The sequence below is a fragment of the Clarias gariepinus genome, chromosome 12 (assembly GCF_024256425.1).
Source record: "Clarias gariepinus isolate MV-2021 ecotype Netherlands chromosome 12, CGAR_prim_01v2, whole genome shotgun sequence".
Classification (NCBI taxonomy): Eukaryota; Metazoa; Chordata; class Actinopteri; order Siluriformes; family Clariidae; genus Clarias; species Clarias gariepinus.
Genome location: NC_071111.1, coordinates 1,731,553 through 1,749,774, shown reverse-complemented (window position 1 = coordinate 1,749,774; position 18,222 = coordinate 1,731,553). Strand labels below are relative to the sequence as shown.

General features: G+C 39.7%; 1 protein-coding gene across 1 annotated transcript in view; it reads right to left on the bottom strand.

Annotated features, from left to right (window-relative positions):
* Window positions 1-2,190: 2,190 nt before the first annotated feature.
* The window catches only part of LOC128533922 (scavenger receptor cysteine-rich type 1 protein M130-like), a 46,603-nt gene continuing 30,571 nt past the window's right edge, over window positions 2,191-18,222 (bottom strand). Inside the window, exons 14-19 of the mRNA XM_053508157.1 lie at window positions 14,474-14,536; window positions 14,107-14,172; window positions 13,919-13,996; window positions 13,734-13,796; window positions 13,572-13,634; window positions 2,191-2,589 (exon numbers count right to left, since the gene is read on the bottom strand). Of these exons, the coding sequence (XP_053364132.1) occupies window positions 2,474-2,589; window positions 13,572-13,634; window positions 13,734-13,796; window positions 13,919-13,996; window positions 14,107-14,172; window positions 14,474-14,536 (449 nt within the window). The 3' untranslated portion in view covers window positions 2,191-2,473. The remainder of the gene's footprint in view (window positions 2,590-13,571; window positions 13,635-13,733; window positions 13,797-13,918; window positions 13,997-14,106; window positions 14,173-14,473; window positions 14,537-18,222) is intronic.

Genomic DNA, 18,222 nt, shown 5'->3' with positions numbered 1-18,222 from the left:
ACCACGCACAGCACCACGTTCTCTCCGATCCTCCAGCACTGCCGCCTCATCCCACCATCTCTCAGGGATCGAGGGCGGCATTCATCCAGCCTCTTTTCTGTTTTGGCACCTAGGTGGTGGAATGAACTTCCTCTAGATGTCCGTACAGCAGGGACTTTGACTATCTTTAAACGACGACTCATGACGCATCTGTTTCTCCAGTACTTGGACTAACCCCCCCCCGGGGAAAAAAAAAAACCCCTCTTCTCAGATGTGTTAACCCATTCAGTTAACCCATTTTAAGTATGTATCCAATGTTGTAAACATTAAAGCACTTTTTGTAAGTCGCTCTGGATAAGAGCATCTGCCAAATGCCTAAATGTAAATAAACAAGGCGAAGCCAAATAGTATGACGATGTAAAAACTAGTTGCTATTAATATTATTATTGTATAAATGAAAAAGCTATGTAATTTAATCTTTATTGAAGGCTTGTAAAGTATCGTAGTGTGCCGCCATTACAGAAGCTACAGCTAGTTTAGCTCATTGTGCACGTGACATGTTTACTAAACCTGATACGCTCATGTAGCCTCATATTTACAGCCTCTTCTATTGTGTTTATTTGGTGAGTCTTCTTGACTATCCAGTCAGTGTTTTGTTAGAAATATGTTAAGTAAAGTGCTTTAGTGTTTATAGAATGTTTAATGGAGTTTATCATGTAATGCTAACTCTCGCTAGCCTTCTCATGTGTCTATGGGACTCTCCATTATTAGCTGGAGCTCTGTGTTTGCACGGAATGCTAATCTGTAAAGCAGCGGATTTGCACCTAGATTTGGTGCTACCAGTGAAGTTAAATGAGCTTTAAATAGCAAAACAAAAACAGTTTGGATAATACTGTAAGTTCTTTCATCTGTATGTTGGAATAAGAGAAGCACATGGACTGTGTTAAACTGCTCTTATTTTGAAACTGTCAATATGTGAACTGTAGAAGGTTATGGAGAGACACAATGTTGAGAAATCTATGTGGAATAGAGCGTGTGGAGTGACGTCACGCCACACGTCATTTCCGTCTCTGCGCCATTATTGGTGGATGAGGCACCTGTATGTGTAGGGGAAGTTGTTGAGGAGCTCGATTTCAGGAAACCAAAATGATTTTGAATGATAAATTCAACATTTACATTGTTATTTCATAATGTATTTACAATCTCACTTTGTCTGCACACACACAACTACATAATTGTTTTGTTTTTTTTACTTTGCAAATACATTTAGTCTGAATTATATCATAATAATCATCAATAGTTAGTTTACAAATTAATAGTTATTTCTTAAAAATTATGATGTGGATTTAAATAGCATATTTCGTCCACTAGATGACAGTAAAGCCCTTCAATTTAGGGAAACTGTATTTTTAATTGACCTACTGAGGGAGCAGTAATTAGGCAGCTGCTTAATAATAATAATAATAATAATAATAAATCTTATAATCTTATAATAATAATCTTATAATAATAAATCTATCATAATTAGTGATAACTCTAACATTATTTTTGCTATTAATAAAATTGCAAATACCATAATATTGGTGTTATCACTAATTATAAGAGTAAAAATGCCATGATATATTATTAATGATAAATGAATAATAGTGTGTATATCTGGAGTACTGTACAAGAACAGTGACATTTGATTTGTAATTCCAAAAAAGTCTAAAATAAAGTCTAAAATAAAAACATAAAAACATAAACATGGTCCAGTAGAGCAGTATACACTTGTGTGATATTAATTTTCCCCTGCATGTGATTAACTCAACTCAAACACAGATCATCACAATATACAAAATTAATAAACATTAAAACACTTTAATTTCATTAATTGTATAAAAATAGATGATTGTTACACAAAAGGAAAAAAAGCGAATAAAACTCTGCATAATGCAAAATATTGAATTGTTCTCATTCTGCGAGGCTAAAAAGTCACCTTTACTTGTATATTGTTTATTAAGATGTAACATTAAAATTAACGAGCCGTCACTCATTAAAAAGTGAGAATATTGAATAAAACCTGAGATCACAAAACAAACATCTGAGAATATTAAAGAAATATTAGATTATTAAACAAAATCCTGAGAATAAGGAAAGAAATTGGTGAGTTTGAAGGAAACCTGAGAATTTCACATGAAAATCTGAGAATCCAAAATGAAACTTCCAACATACACAGCTCCCTAATAGAGACTGCAACAAAACATTCATTTCAATGATATGTTTTATAGTTAAACACACAGCATGAAACCTAGACGTATATATTGCTTGCATATTGTTTACAAAGACAAGATATTCAGATGAATTGTCAGAAATGTGTTGTAAAAGGAAAGCTGGAAACATTTGGTTCAGTAATAATGGAGCTGATTTAACTCTCCCTAATCTATTTGCTAATAACAAGGTGAGAAAATGAACATGGTTCAGAATGCATGAAATTATTGGAAGTAGAATCAAATCATTGTTTGTGTTTATAAAAGTTGAAATGTAATTTCCTGAGAAAAGGCCTTTGGGGGCGTGTCTCAGTCACATGGTCCCTGTCTTTCTGAGATTTCTCCTCCACCTCATCATATTCTGTAAAATAAACACATTTACCTCTTTAATATCTCCTTTGTATTGGATTAATAGTCATTGTTTTGTAAAACCCTCAAATACAGTAAATGATGCACTATGTAGGATTTCTTTGATCTTTAAACAATAAATGAAGAGAATAGAGGACATTTATCAGATGAGTTTTCTTAATATTAACACAGGCCATGTGTATAAGATGTGATAGAGATGTCCATCAAATTTCACATCATTTTACAAACTGATTCAACTGTAGAAATGCTACAAAACAATAATACATTTTATATAGTATTACATTTCTATTTTACTGTTAAATGTTTGGAATAAATAGATTCCAGTCCTTACAAGATTGTGTTTATAAAAATGTGGAAGTAAAAGAGCCATAAATATACAGGTCTTATCTAAAGTGTGTAATAAATCTGGCTGCACTTGTTAAATGACAGAACAGAGATTTGTTCTAAAAACAGTCAGCTGATGTTTATATTATATATCACAGGTAATATTTACAGTAGGTCTTATCTAAACTCTTTAATAAATGCACTTGTTAAATGACAGAACAGAGAGAACATTTGTTCTAAAAACTCTTCTGAAAGTTGATATTTATTATATACCATATATAATCTAATCATATATAATCTAATCTTTGACTTTGCTGCCTGTGCACTTATGTACATTACAGAATAAACAAGAAGTCACTCACCTTCTGTCTCTCCCCCATCCTGTTCCTCAGTGATGACATCATCATAATCTTCTGGATTGTCTAATGAACAAATAAATGAAGAAGTAATAAACCAGTGTGTGTTGATCTTATAGTAAAATACTGAGTTACTGAGTAGAACACAACGTTTATATGAAAAATAAAGATAACAGAAATAATTTAAATATATAAACTGTTACATATTAACTTGATTATACTGATTTTATATTAATACTTAATTATTATAGGATTCCATGCAAGTGAGGAGCTAAAAGTAACTATTTAAATATATACACTATTAAATTATAAGAGTTTAATGATGTTTTATTGTCTACCAGCTGCTGTAGTGAGAAAAAGGATTAACCAATAGGAACGGTGCATTTTCCCATTAGTGTGTGAAAGCTACTAGCCAGAGACTCCACTATAACACTGAGATATGGAGGTGAGAGCTGATGAAGTCGCCTGCTGGAGCTTTACTGCAGTAAGAGGAGAAGAAATTATATCACTCTTTATAAGATGGAATTTTAGCCCTTATCTACATGATTATTTATTAACTGATTCATTCATGTTTGTATATTTTTTAGGAAAAAATATTATGAATATTATAAATGTATTTTGAGGCAACATTCTTAATTTATTTAGTTGTAGATTGTGATGTTAAAATCAAACAGCCAAGATTGAATTTTTATGTCCTCATCACATTTAAATTAATTGGAAAACTAATGCATTAATGAATTTAATTAATTTAGGATTTATATATAAATTAAAACTTTCTCTTCAGTGTGACCACTAGGTGCTATTCACATTAAATTAATAAATGCAGAAATGTATTAATTATTTAATAAAGTACATTTAATATAATTATTTTTATTATATATCACATATTTAGATTATGTTCAATAATTTTTTCATATTTAAATAATTTCAAATTCATAATTAAAATATTTACTATTATTTTATTACTATTAATACTTAATATTAATGTTACATGAGTGTAAGTGCTATATGTACATATATGGAGCTCATGTGTATTTCCCTTCCTCTGTTGCAGTACCACTCTGGGCCAGTAGGTGGTACTGCCACGCTTTTCATGTCAATCTCATTTAAGGGCTTAAAATTATAACTTGTTGCTTCTTTTCATCAGCATTTTTTAATTTAGTTTGGATTTGCTCAAGTGATACTTTTGTAGAATTTAATAATTATATGTTACAGAGAATAGATTAAATAAAAAAGCCATTAAACATGATTTAATTCATTATTGTTCAGTTATATTCATGTAGATTTTTAAGTTAAAAAATATTGTTAATTTTTTAAAATCATTATGTAAAATACATTTTGCTGAATTGTTTTAGATGTGGGTGTGGCTTATATTAAATGCAGCTGTAACCCAGTGTTCATAATTAGCCATAAGAAAATTATAGACTGGTTACTAAAATGATGGAAAATAATAATTATATTAAAGTAATATTAAAGAATCCAAACTAATAAAGGTTTTGATTACTTTTACTTATGCGCATGCGCAAACGTGCAGCAGCTTGGTGCGGTTGCTCTCGGAACTTTTGTGTGTTTTTACTTTTAATTATACTTTCTTTCCATTATTTACTTATAACTTTATTTTGTATTTACCAAGTAAGGTCGCCCTTTCAAACCATGCATTTTGAAAGTGTTCTTGTTCTGAGTTACGCAATGTTAATTACATTTTCGGCGTTCCGGGTGATCAGCGCGCAACAGCAAGGAGCCGGCTCCTTTTTTTACACCAGGGAACAGCTGATCGCACTGAAGCCGGCCGGCATCAGAGACCCGATTCTGTATAGGACTTTAAACATTCCGGATGAGATACGGAGGAGGACGACAAGAGGATGCAGGGGTGGAAGGAAGCGGCGCAGAGGAGCAAGAGAGGAAGAGAAACGCGTGGCGCATAAGAAAGAAATGAGAAAGTACAAGCCGTGTGTCCCGTCTCTCATCATGGGCAACGTAAGATCTCTGGACAATAAGATGGACGAGTTGACAGCTTTGTTAAGGACTGAAAACATCTGCCGCGAGTGTAGTCTGATGTGTTTTACAGAGACTTGGTTACACAGTGATGTGCCTGACTCTAATATTACACTGGACGGCTTCAGCGCGATACGGAGCGACAGGACAAGGAGAGAGAGTGGTTAGAGGAAAGGAGGGGGGCTGGCTGTTTACATCAACAACGTGTGGTGTAACCCCGGTCATGTGACTGTTAAGGAGCGCGTTTGTAGTCCAGATATTGAACTGTTGGCTGTCGGACTTTGCCCATATTATTTACCCAGAGAATTCTCCCATGTGATAATAACGGCTGTGTACATTCCTCCATCCGCGAATGCCACTGCCGCCTGCGACGTCATTCATTCTGTAACTGCCAAACTCCAGACTCGACACCCCGACGCCTTTCTCCTGATCTCCGGTGATTTCAACCACACATCGCTGACCAAGACTATTCCCACTTTCACTCAATATGTGGATTGCCACACTAGAGGGGAGAGGACACTAGACCTGCTGTATGCTAATGTTAAAGGTGCTTACAGTGCTGCAGCACTTCCCCCCCTGGGGAGGTCGGATCACAACCTGGTCCACCTCATGCCAACATACAAACCCCTTGTTCAGAGACAGCCTGCCATAGTGAGGAGTGTAAGAAGGTGGTCAGAAGGAGCCACTGCTACATTGCAGGATTGTTTCGAGGCTACGGACTGGGAGGTTCTCAGTGCATCATATGGCGAGGACATTGATGGAGTGACGGACTGCATCACAGAGTACATTAACTTCTGTGTTGACACATGTGTACCGATGAGAGATATTCGCTGTTTCCCCAACAACAAACCCTGGGTCACCAAGGACATTAAAGCGTGTTTAAATGCAAAAAAAAATGCTTTTAGGGCTGGTGATAAGGAAGCAGTGAAGAAGGCTCAAAAAATGCTAACTGGCAAAATCAAGGAGGGGAAAGAGTCATACAGGAGAAAACTGGAACAAAGGCTGAAACAGAACAACACGAGAGAGGTGTGGAGAGGCATGAGAAGCATCACTGGCTATAAGACAAGCGGCCAGACTATTGAGGGAAATGTGGAACGTGCAAACGACCTTAACACTTTCTTTAATAGATTTGATGTCCCTATGTCTCACACTTCTCCCGGCTTCAGCCCCAATCCACACTCTCCTGCTCCTATGTCCTCCCCTACACAGAAATCAGTCACAGTCACTACTCCTGCACTCCCAGCAATCAATATCTCAGTGGATAAGGTGAAGTATGGCCTCAGGAAGATCAGCCCTACAAAAGCTGTAGGTCCGGATAAGATCAATCCGAGAGTCCTGAAATCTTGTGCTCCCCAACTATGTGGTGTCCTCCAGTACCTCTTTAGCCTGAGCCTGTCTCTGCAAAAAGTCCCTGCACTGTGGAAAACATCATGCATTGTGCCGGTACCCAAAACACCACGTCCTTGTGCCCAGAACGATTTCAGGCCTGTTGCTTTGACATCGCACATTATGAAGGTGTTCGAGAGACTGATCCTGGATACACTTTGTCCCCTGGTAAAGTCCTCTCTGGACCCTCTTCAGTTTGCCTATCAGCCGTTCATGGGAGTCGATGACGCCATAATACACCTGCTACATCGTACCTACTCTCACCCTGACAAGCCTAGGACCACAGTAAGGATGATGTTCTTTGACTTCTCCAGTGCCTTCAACACCATCCAACCGGCAGTACTGGGGGAGAAACTAATGAACATAAACATTGACACCCGCTTGGTTTCCTGGATCATGGACTATCTGACCTGCCGTCCCCAGTATGTCCGACTTCAGAACTGTGTCCCCGAGACTTTGATCTGCAGCACTGAAGCTCCACAGGGGACGGTACTGTCTTCGTTTCTTTTCATCCTATATACATCTGACTTTAGATATAACTCAGAGTCATGCCACCTGCAGAAGTTCTCTGACGACTCTGTGGTTGTTGGGTGTGTAAAGGAGGGTGACACCTCTGAGTACCAGTCTGTGGTGGATGACTTCGTTTCCTGGTGTGAGCGTAACCACCTACAACTAAACATCAGGAAAACAAAGGAGATGGTTGTAGACTTTAGGAGAAGCAAGTCCCCTGTGACTCCTATATCTGTAAAGGGAGAGATAGTGGACATGGTCTCTGAATACAAATATTTTGGAGTCCATCTGGACAACAAACTTGACTGGTCACTCAACACAACGGCACTCTACAAGAAAGGACAGAGTCGGTTGTATTTTCTTCGAAAGCTCAGGTCTTTTAACGTCTGTAACACCATTCTGCGGATGTTCTATGAAACCGTTGTGGCGAGTGTCATTTTTTATGCTGTGGTCTGTTGGGGTGGTAACATTAGGGTGTCTGATAAGAACAAACTGGGCAATTAAAAAGGCCGGATCGGTGCTAGGCATGGAGCTTGACTCTGTGGATGTAGTAGCAAAGAGGAGGATTTTATCCAAAGTACAATCCATTTTGAACAATCCTTCTCACCCACTACACAGTGTCTTTGCTGAACAGAGGAGCAGTTTCAGCCAGAGACTGATTACTATCAAGTGTTCCACAGAGCGACACAGAAGATCCTTTCTCCCAACGGCCATAAAAATTTACAACTCTTCCCTGTAACTCATACACACATGTATGTGGATTTTTCACTAACTGTTACACAACAGGACATTATCACTTACCATATTAATAACATAACTACTGCAATACTACTTCCCAATAAAATATGTAATACAAGATTACATACAATAATACAATATTACATAAACAATACTAGATTACTGTGCAATACTTACAGGTGGCCCTGAGTCATATTCTTATGGTACTTACTGTTTTAAGAACTTTTTTTTTTTTTTTTTAAGATTATTATTATTATTATTTATTACCTTTATTATTTATTACCTTTCTTAGTTAACAACTGTGAGCACCTGTGACCGAGCATAAGCAATTTCCCTCTGGGATTAATAGTTATTTGAATCTTGAATTATGACAGGGGCTTTTCCAAGATGGCGCCGGTGAGGTCGGCTGCCGTCACGACTGCTCCGACCACCTTTTCTTTGTTTTTGTTCTTTAAGTTAGTTTACAGCGTTTCAAAACCGGCAAAATTACCACCATGGAGTACATTAGTTATGATAGAGACACTCTTGTTTCTATTGGTATACAATGTACTCACAATTCGACGTTTTTAACTCCGGATCCGAGCTGGCCGAGTGAGATCCTGAGGGACAACAAAGGACGCGACGCGAAGCGGCGGCCCCGAGGGAAACGAGCCGGTGTCAGGAACAGGCTGAGAGCCCGTGCACATCGAACACCTCTGCCTAGCATCCTGCTCGCCAACGTCCAGTCACTGGAAAACAAGCTCGATGACCTCAGGGCCAGGGTAAAGTTCCAGAGAGACATTCGGGACTGCAATCTCCTCTGCTTCACCGAGACATGGCTGAACCCAGCGGTGCCGGACCACGCCATCCAGCCGGCCAAGTTCTTCTCGGTTCACCGCATGGACAGGACGCGAGACTCGGGAAGTCAAGGGGAGGCGGCGTGTGTTTAATGGTGAACAGCAGCTGGTGCAACAGCGCGAGTGTTGTTCCTCTCACACGCTCCTGCACACCAAATCTGGAACTACTGTCCATCATGTGTCGTCCTTTTTATCTTCCTCGGAAGTTTACATCGGTCATAATCAGTGCCGTTTATATTCCACCACAAGCGGACACGGACACTGCCTTATGCGAGCTGCATGAGGCACTCACACAACAACAATCACAACACCGGGACGCAGCGCTTATTGTGGCGGGGAAGTTTTATCAGCATATCACCTGCCCCACCAGGGGCGAAAGGACACTGGATCACTGTTACACTACAGTCAAGGACGGCTACAAGGCACAATCTTGCCCACCGTTTGGTAAATCCAACCACGCCGCCATCTTCCTCATGCCAAAATACAAACAAAGGCTGAAACAGGAAGTTCCGGTTCAGAGGGAGGTCACGCGCTGGACGGACCAATCGGTGGCCGCGTTACAGGACGCACTCGACTGGGACATGTTTAGAACCAGCTCCGATGGTGACGTCAGCGTGTTTACGGAAGCGGTTGTGGGATTCATCGGGAAACTAGCGGACGGTACCGTAGAAAAAAAGACTATTAAAACGTTTCCCAACCAGAAGCCGTGGGTGGATAAAACCATCCGCGATGCACTGAGATCTCACACCGCTGCCTACAACACGGGACTCGTGTCGGAGGACATGGAACCGTACAAGGCTGCGTCATACAGCGTCCGGAAGGCAACAAAGTGACTCTAGGAGCCTGTGGCAGGGATTAAAGACAATAACGGATTATAAAGCACTAACATCCGGTATGATAAACGCAGATGTGTCTCTGGCAGACAAGCTGAACACTTTCTATGCTCGCTTCGAGGCTGCAGCTAAAGACGCTAGCGATGCTAATGCTAGCGGCGCTAACGGCTGCAGACAGGAAGTCACTGCCAGCACCGGAAGCGCGTTCATCATCACAGAGCATGACGTGAGGAGAGTCTTCAAGAGAGTGAACACCAGGAAAGCAGCAGGACCAGACGGCATCTCAGGCCATATCCTCAGAGCCTGCGCAGACCAGCTAGCACCTGTGTTCACTGAGATATTCAACATCTCTTTATCTCAGTCGGTGATCCCCACATGCTTCAAAGAGTCCATTATTGTTCCTGTCCCAAAAAAAACCTCAACCTGCTTCTCTTAATGACTATCGCCCTGTAGCTCTCACTTCAGTAGTGATGAAGTGCTTTGAACGCCTGGTCAGAGACTTCATCATCTCTTCACTACCAGACACACTGGACCCACTACAGTTTGCTTATCGTCCAAACCGTTCCACGGACGATGCAATCTCTCATCTCCTCCATACATCTCTCACTCACCTGGACACTCGGCGGGGGAATTATGTGAAAATGCTCTTCATCGACTACAGTTCTGCATTTAATACCATAATTCCCTCCACACTCACCACCAAGCTGGAGCACCTGGGACTCAGCTCATCAATGTGTCAGTGGATCTCCAATTTTCTGACTGGCAGACCACAGGCAGTAAGGATGGGCGGACATGTCTCAGCCTCCCTCACTCTCAGCACTGGAGCACCCCAGGGTTGTGTTCTGAGCCCCCTGCTGTACTCTCTGTACACCCACGACTGCGTGGCCACTACCAGCTCCACCACCATCATCAAGTTTGCTGACGACACTGTTGTGGTGGGCCTGATCACGAACAACGATGAGATGGCCTACCTGGAGGAGGTTGGAAATCTGGAGAACTGGTGCCAGAAAAACAATCTCCTCCTGAACGTCAGTAAGACAAAGGAGCTGATAGTGGACTTCGGTACAAAGCAGGTGAGGAACTACCAGACCCCCGTCATCAACAGGAGCCCAGTGGAGAGAGTGGACAGCTTCAGATACCTCGGTGTTCACATCACGCAGGACCTGGCATGGTCCTGTCACATCAACACCGTGGTAAAAAAGGCCCGGCAGCGTCTCTACCACCTCAGACGCTTGAGAGACTTTAGACTGCCCTCCAAGGTGCTCAGGAATTTCTACTCCTGCACCATAGAGAGCATCCTGATGGGAAATATCACGACCTGGTTCGGTAACAGCACCATGCAGGACAGACGAGCTCTACAGAGGGTGGTGCGATCAGCTGAGCGCATCATCCGCATCGAGCTCCCTGACCTGCACTCGATCTACAGCAAGCGGTGCATGACCAAGGCCAGGAAGATCGTGTTTACTCTGTTGCGGTCTGGGAAGCGATTCCGCTTCCTGAAGGCCAACACAGAGAGACTGAGGAGGAGCTTCTTCCCGCAGGCGATAAGGTCTCTCAACCACAACCACACCACTATGCAGAACTAACACAATCTTTTCATAATTGATCAAATCTATCAATCTTTTTACATCCATGAACACTATGGACAATTACACGCACACCTTCCTTCATATCTACACTACATGTTGTACGTTTACATCCTGGACCATTGCACAAAGACACTTTAATAACTTTACACACCTACCTTCACAACTACACTACATGTTTACGTCTACATCCTGGACCAGTGCACAAAGACACTTTAATAACCTCTGCACAAAAACACTTTGGTTCTCTGCATATTTGCACACCCAGTACAGTATATTTCAATTTGCACAGTATATTTCTTTTTTTATTTACATCATATTTCTATTTTTATTTTTAGTTCTATTTTTCCTAGCACATTTCTATTTTTATTTTTAGTTCTATTTTTCCTAGTTTAATTTAATTTTGCTATTTAATTTCTATCGTATTCTTTTATTCATATTTATTTCTTATTTGTAAACTTTAATTCTCTTTTAGGGTCAATGGCAGTCGTATAATGCATTTCACTACATTTCGTACTGTGTATGTTTGTGTATGTGACAAATAAAATTTAAATTTGAAAGATGGAAGTAGACAAATAGACAGACTCTGAAATCCCCCCGTGCAAGCATGTGGTTTGTCCTGAAATCAGTTGTTTCTAAAGATCCCCCCTGTGGTTATTTACTAAATGGTTTGTCCCAGCTGGTTGTCTGTCCCTATTGGGTGAAAGGTCAAAAGAACGCGCGCGCAGCGCTGGAACTTTCTAGACTTGAAGAAGCGAATGGATTTGTGTTTTTTCCCTCACGATTAGGAGCAAATCATAGCAAATTGTTCCTGGAGTTAAATGTGATGACATTTATCTGATGAGTGCAACAGTGAGGGTCTAACATGTTAACAGTCTACTGGTTTGTATTGCTCTAGCGTGGACAGCAGCCTGGAGACTTGCTAGTTGCTAAGCTAATTGTCCGATGCTAAGCCACGTGTTTAATGTCACCGGTGTTAATGATAACATGTGGCATCTATTTTTCTGAGTGATGTACATCTACGTCACATTGTATTACTGTTGTGAATGATTTATATTATTATTATTTAACCTAAGCTTTATGATATTTTATGTTTTTTATTGCATTTTACTTTGTTGTCAGTAGTTCAACCAGTGCCATAAGCCATTGTAATATTTAATTGGTGAATTGATTTTGGGGATTCTGACCATATCTATAGGTCAGGTTTTTAGTCGAGACTGGACCCAGAACCTTTTCGAATTGATTCCTTGGATTACTTTTCCCTGTCATGGATGACGAGCCCATAAGATACTATCAAGTTGATCTTCAAGTGCGGTAGGAAGGATTGTGTCCACACACAATAACGAACCGAATGGAAATTCGTGTGATGATCCAAAGTGGAGCACTAAGACTCTAGTAGACCCGGGCCGGTTTTATTTTCTTTATGTGCGCACTCTTTTATTTATTAATTTATTTTAGTTACATATTGAATGCATCACTAGAGTTCTCTTTAAAAACATTGTGATGTAAATTGCATTCCCTTTGTGATGTTTGTTAACCATACACACCCTTAATTAGTAAATATAAATAGTTAAATTTTACTACTGTGTCCTGGGTTTCTGACTCAGTGCATCACTTAACTCTTGGCTCTTGCCAAACCTAGAACCTTCTGAAGCTGGTCTACTCTATAGAACGTGATGGTGCCACTTGTGGGCTACACAGCAGATGGGGCACTAATTCTAATAATTAATTAATAAAAAAATGGTATTAAACTATTAGTATTTAAATAAAATACATTTTCGGGCTGTAAGATAAAATGATAGACAGAAGTAATTTTATTAATGACAATAATTACATTATTTACTTCTGAATTGTTTTAGATGTGGGTGTGACTTATATCGCAGCAGCATTATAAAAATAAATATATATCATAAGAAGGTAAAAAATAAAGCTCAATTTAACTTTACGTTAAAAAGAAAGTTGTGTGTGATTATTTAAACTGAAATGCATGAATTAATTCCCCACATTATGAATTGTTGAGTTCTTTTAGATGTGAGTGTGACTTCTGTCAAATGCAGCAGACGAGATGTTGATGTTAATCAGCATTTAGCGTCTCAGCACTGTGAGCTCTTGGAGCTACACTTTACTACACTTATAGCAAGACTTTTTTGTTGTGTGTTTGTTTTTCATCAGTTAATGTGGAGCGTCTGCTGTACACGTCCCTGTGGATGAGCTGTTACTATAGAAACCATAATGTAGTGGAACGAGTGCATTAATATAAACCTGTGATTTACAGCTGCAGTATGTCAGAGCTGCTGTTATAGAAAATTAATCAACATCAATCAGAATGCAGAATTCAGCAGCACATTGTTTAAAGTTTATTATAGAAATGTTTAAGGGGATTTTTTTAATAACAGAGAAACTCCCTGACCTGTGGTGATGTTTGTGTTTGTTTCAGCCGTAACTGCATCATCATAGTTCTCGGACACGTCCTCTGTCAGAATGTAGAGATAAAAGCTATTAAATCCACATGAATGTCATTAATGATCATTTGGATGCTTGTGGATGCAACACTGTCACATTATTATCATACCTGTCAGTATAACTGACTTCTGATCAGCTGTAATGGCCTCATCATAATTCTCAGCTTCATCCTCTACACCAAAACACAGAGATTTAAAGAGATTTAAAGTTTACTGAAGTGGCAGTTTGTACACTGTGGATTTGTGTGTGTGTGTGTGTGTGCTCTCTAAAACAAATCCCAAAACAGAAGCACACCCTCCACGTTATCAGCGATGGGTCCAGCAGTGACGGCATCATCGTAGTCCTCTGGTGGCTCAACTCTTCCTGTATCACCTAAATGAAATAAAAGCAGAGGCTCTGTACAAACAGCTCCATCACATTCTGACCTCATGGTTTAATGTCAAGTCACTCAATTGATCTGATCAGTTAACAACTGCACCCACTTATGAAGTCACTGGTGTCGATGACATCATCATAATACTCAGCCTTTTCTCCAATCCCAGACTTTACTGGAAAAAGAAGAGTTTGTGTGTTTGGGCTTTTAAACACATTTATACTCAATAAAATCCTCATCCAAAGAAGCTTTGATAAATGTGATAAGAGGGATTTCAGAAGCTTAAAGTAAGATAAGGTTGATTGTGAGATCTCATGTGTCAGCATTAAAACACTGGAGTTACTGTAATTCTTCTATACAATACATCATAATCACGTCTCAGAAAGGACACATTTAGTCATTTCTCATCTTTAATTGCAATTCGAATATCTTTCAGTTAATGGAGTCAGACAAACTCACACTCTGGCCTTTTTTACCTGAGAGAAGCTCATCATCCACATGCTCATACCCAGAATGCTGTTCTTCAGAGAGGAGACTTCCTGTTAGAGGAGAGGAGGACAGGCATCAGACACACACACACACTCATGAACTCTGATTCAGGAAAACACACATTATAAAGTGTTTGAACATATGTCAAATAAGGTACATGTCACATAAACACACACACACACACACACACACACACACACAGTGTAAGTCGGGTTAGGGTTAGGATGCACCTGCACAGGAAAGCCTGCACTCTTGCATGCACGCTCACACACACACACACACACACACACACACAGAGGCCTTTTTCAGACATATGATATTTAACATTTTGAGTTTTATCAGTTCATAACAGACAGTCTTTCTGTCCAGTGGCCACATTGGCAGATATTTATCTCTCTACTGTATTTATCTCTCTATGCGCTACTTGCACACCTACTTCCGCGTTGTTTTCAATAGGGCTCAGTCAGTTCCAGTTTAGCAATGGCTACGTTCTACACCCGCTGTCTCCAGGATCTCCCACGGATTAATGTTACTGATGTGCATCGTATTTGCAAAACAACCATATTATATAAGAAATATGTATATATATATATTGAAATTGCGTTACTCTCAGACCCTTGGTGGATAACAGATAACATTAAATACATAAAGTAGAATTTAAAAAATAAAAATATAAATAAATACAATTATACATATTAAAAAAACAAACAAATACAATATACAAGTAAGGGCAGATGGCAGAGAGTGCAAACCAGACAGAGTAGTGAAATGCAGACATACTGTATGATAAAGTGATAGAGAGCAGCCCTGTACCAGACAAGAATCTTATGAGGTAGACTAAGAGTAGTATATATAGATAACACATTGTAAAGACCACCCTGTACTGTGTTCTGTAAATGTACAGTCACACTGAACATGTAGCTCTTGTAGCTGTTTTTTTCAGCTCCTCCACTTCATTAGAAAGTTCTTCTATTTTAACACATGCCAGGTCTAATAATGAAGGCTCAGGAATGCTACAGTAATTATGATTCATCGTTACATCCATGGGTATGGGTTCGACAGATACCACTCACAGTACCAGCGTGATCTTTGCCATTCTCGTGAGATTCTATTGTACAAGTGAGGTCTAACAAAATTCATCAAAAACTATCCATACAACCAGCCGGGGTCAGAAATATTCTAAAGCAAAAATCCAACAATCAAAACGGCACTATGGGGGAACTAGAGTGTGTTTCTCTGGGATTTTACATTTATACTGTAACTGGAGAGACAGAGTGTGTGTGTGTGTGTGTGTGAGAGAGAGAGAGAGAGAGTGTGTGTGTGTGTGTGTGTGTGAGAGAGAGAGAGAGAGAGAGAGAGAAAGTGTGTGTGTGTGTGTGAGAGAGAGAGAGAGAGAGAGAGTGAGTGTGTCTAAATAGAGTAAAACTAATGCTGTTTAACTCATGATTTATCGTCTTGGGATGTAAATGTGCTCATATGATTTAATTTAATAATCACCAGAGTTTATCTGTACAATAAAATACACACCACATAGACACACACACGGAGTAAAGCAGAGAGAAGGGGGAGGCACCTGCACAGGAAAGTTTGCACGTACACACACACACACACAGGGTGGATTAAGTGACAGCTACCCGGGGTGACATCCTGCCAGCGGCGGCACTGATCTGAATGCTCAGGATGGTGATAACATTTGCATGATCAGTTTTCTATCACTCTTTTGCGTGCCACATATTTTCATGTCACCGTGTGGGACATTAATCTCCAGCCCTGATTCTAGTTTGTGAACGAGGCAGGGGACTGACTGAAGCTCTCCCACTCAGTTGTACGAGATGGGGAGGGAGCGGATGAGATGGACATCACCTCAGGTCTCCTGCGGGAACCCCGGGGCACGTGCCCCAGTACTGATCTGCTGAGCCCCAGTAACATCTCACATTCAACTTTTAACAAGATCCTCGATTTGGATTCAGTGGATTCATTTAGACTGATAATAATGTGAAGGATCTTTTTATCCACAATCAATTAATCAATCAATCAAATTTATTTATAACGCACATTTAAAACAACTTCCGCTGACCAAAGTGCTGTACACATATAGCACAATGAGTCAGCAGGTACTATACAGGGTATCTACTTAAAATTCATCGCTCACTTTTACAAACCACCAGACAGAAATCCATAGGATAAAATAAATAAATAAAAAGTAATAATAATAGTAATAAATAAAATAAAACTAGCTTAATAAATCAAATGGAATAAAATGCACATGAAAACAGATGTGTTTTAAGCATGGTTTTAAAATGATTCTGGGTGGCTCTCAACTGCAAAGGGAGGCTGTTCCACAGGCTGGGGGCTACTACCGAAAAGGCTCTGCCACCTCTGGTTTTAAGCTTTGTTCTGGGGATGTGCAATAGATGATCATCAGTGCATCGCAACTCTCTGGAAGGGGAGTACGGAACAAGAAGCTCCAACAGATAAGCAGGTGCCAAATTATTTAAGCTTTTAAAAACAAGAAGTAATATTTTAAACTGGATCCTGAAATGTACAGGAAGCCAGTGAAGGAAAGCCAGTATGGGTGTAATATGATCACGTATTATCTTCCCAGTCAAAAGGCAAGCTGCTACATTTTGAAGGGCTTGTAGCCGTTGAAGTTGTGACTGACTAAGACCTATGTATAGCAAGTTACAGTAGTCATGGCGTGACGTGATGAAAGCATGAATTACTGTCTCAAACTGTTCAGGGGGGATATAGTGCTTAACTTTGCTAAGAAGTCGAAGTTGGAAAAAGCTGGACCTTACAACTGAGCTATTCAACTTAAAGGCAGTGTCAAAAATTACCCCAAGATTTCTTGCAGACTGATGAGAAAAAGATTCCAGCAATCCAATAACACTGTCATAACCACTGAGAAGTTTAGACTTTCCAAAAAAGAGTGAGAAAGTTTATCTCCAACCATGTTTGAACATCCTTGAGACAGTTCAACAAGGTCTGAATAGAAGGATGACTATTTGTTAGGACAGACATATAGATTTGAAGATCATCAGCAAAACAGTAAAAGACGATTTTATGCTTCCTGAAAATGGACCCCAATGGAAGCATATACAGTGAGAAGAGATTTGGCCCTAAGATGAAGCCTTGGGGTACCCCACAGCCAAGAGAAGACATTGTGGATGAATACTTCCCTAGATGGACTGAGAAACTTCTGTCTGACACATATGATTGAAACCATTTAAGAACAGAATCTTTAATTCCAACGCATGTCTCGAGGTGTGATAAAAGGATGTTATGGTCTACTGTGTCAAAAGCTGCAGTCAGGTCCAATAAAACCAGAATTGCAGAATCACCAGAGTCAGCAGCTAAAAGCAAATCGTTAAACACTCTTATGAGAGCAGTTTCAGTGCTATGTCGTGCCTTAAAACCAGACTGACATTTATTCAGAGATCCCATTAAAATCAAGGTTTTTTATCTTAAAAAAAGCGAAGAAATTGTTCACAAAGTGCAGGTGAAGGTTCAATAACAGCAGAATCAGAAGGATTAATTAAACTATTCAAAGTATTAAAAAGAACATGTGGTTTTTGACTATTGTTTGACACCACCTCTGAGAAGTAATGTGATTTGGTTATTTTTACTGCTCTCTAATACTCCTGAAGGCTGTTTTTGAAGATGTCCAGTGAGACTTGAAGATTGTCCTTTTTTCACTTTCTCTCAGCTCGCCTGCACAAGCGTCTGAAAGTGCGTG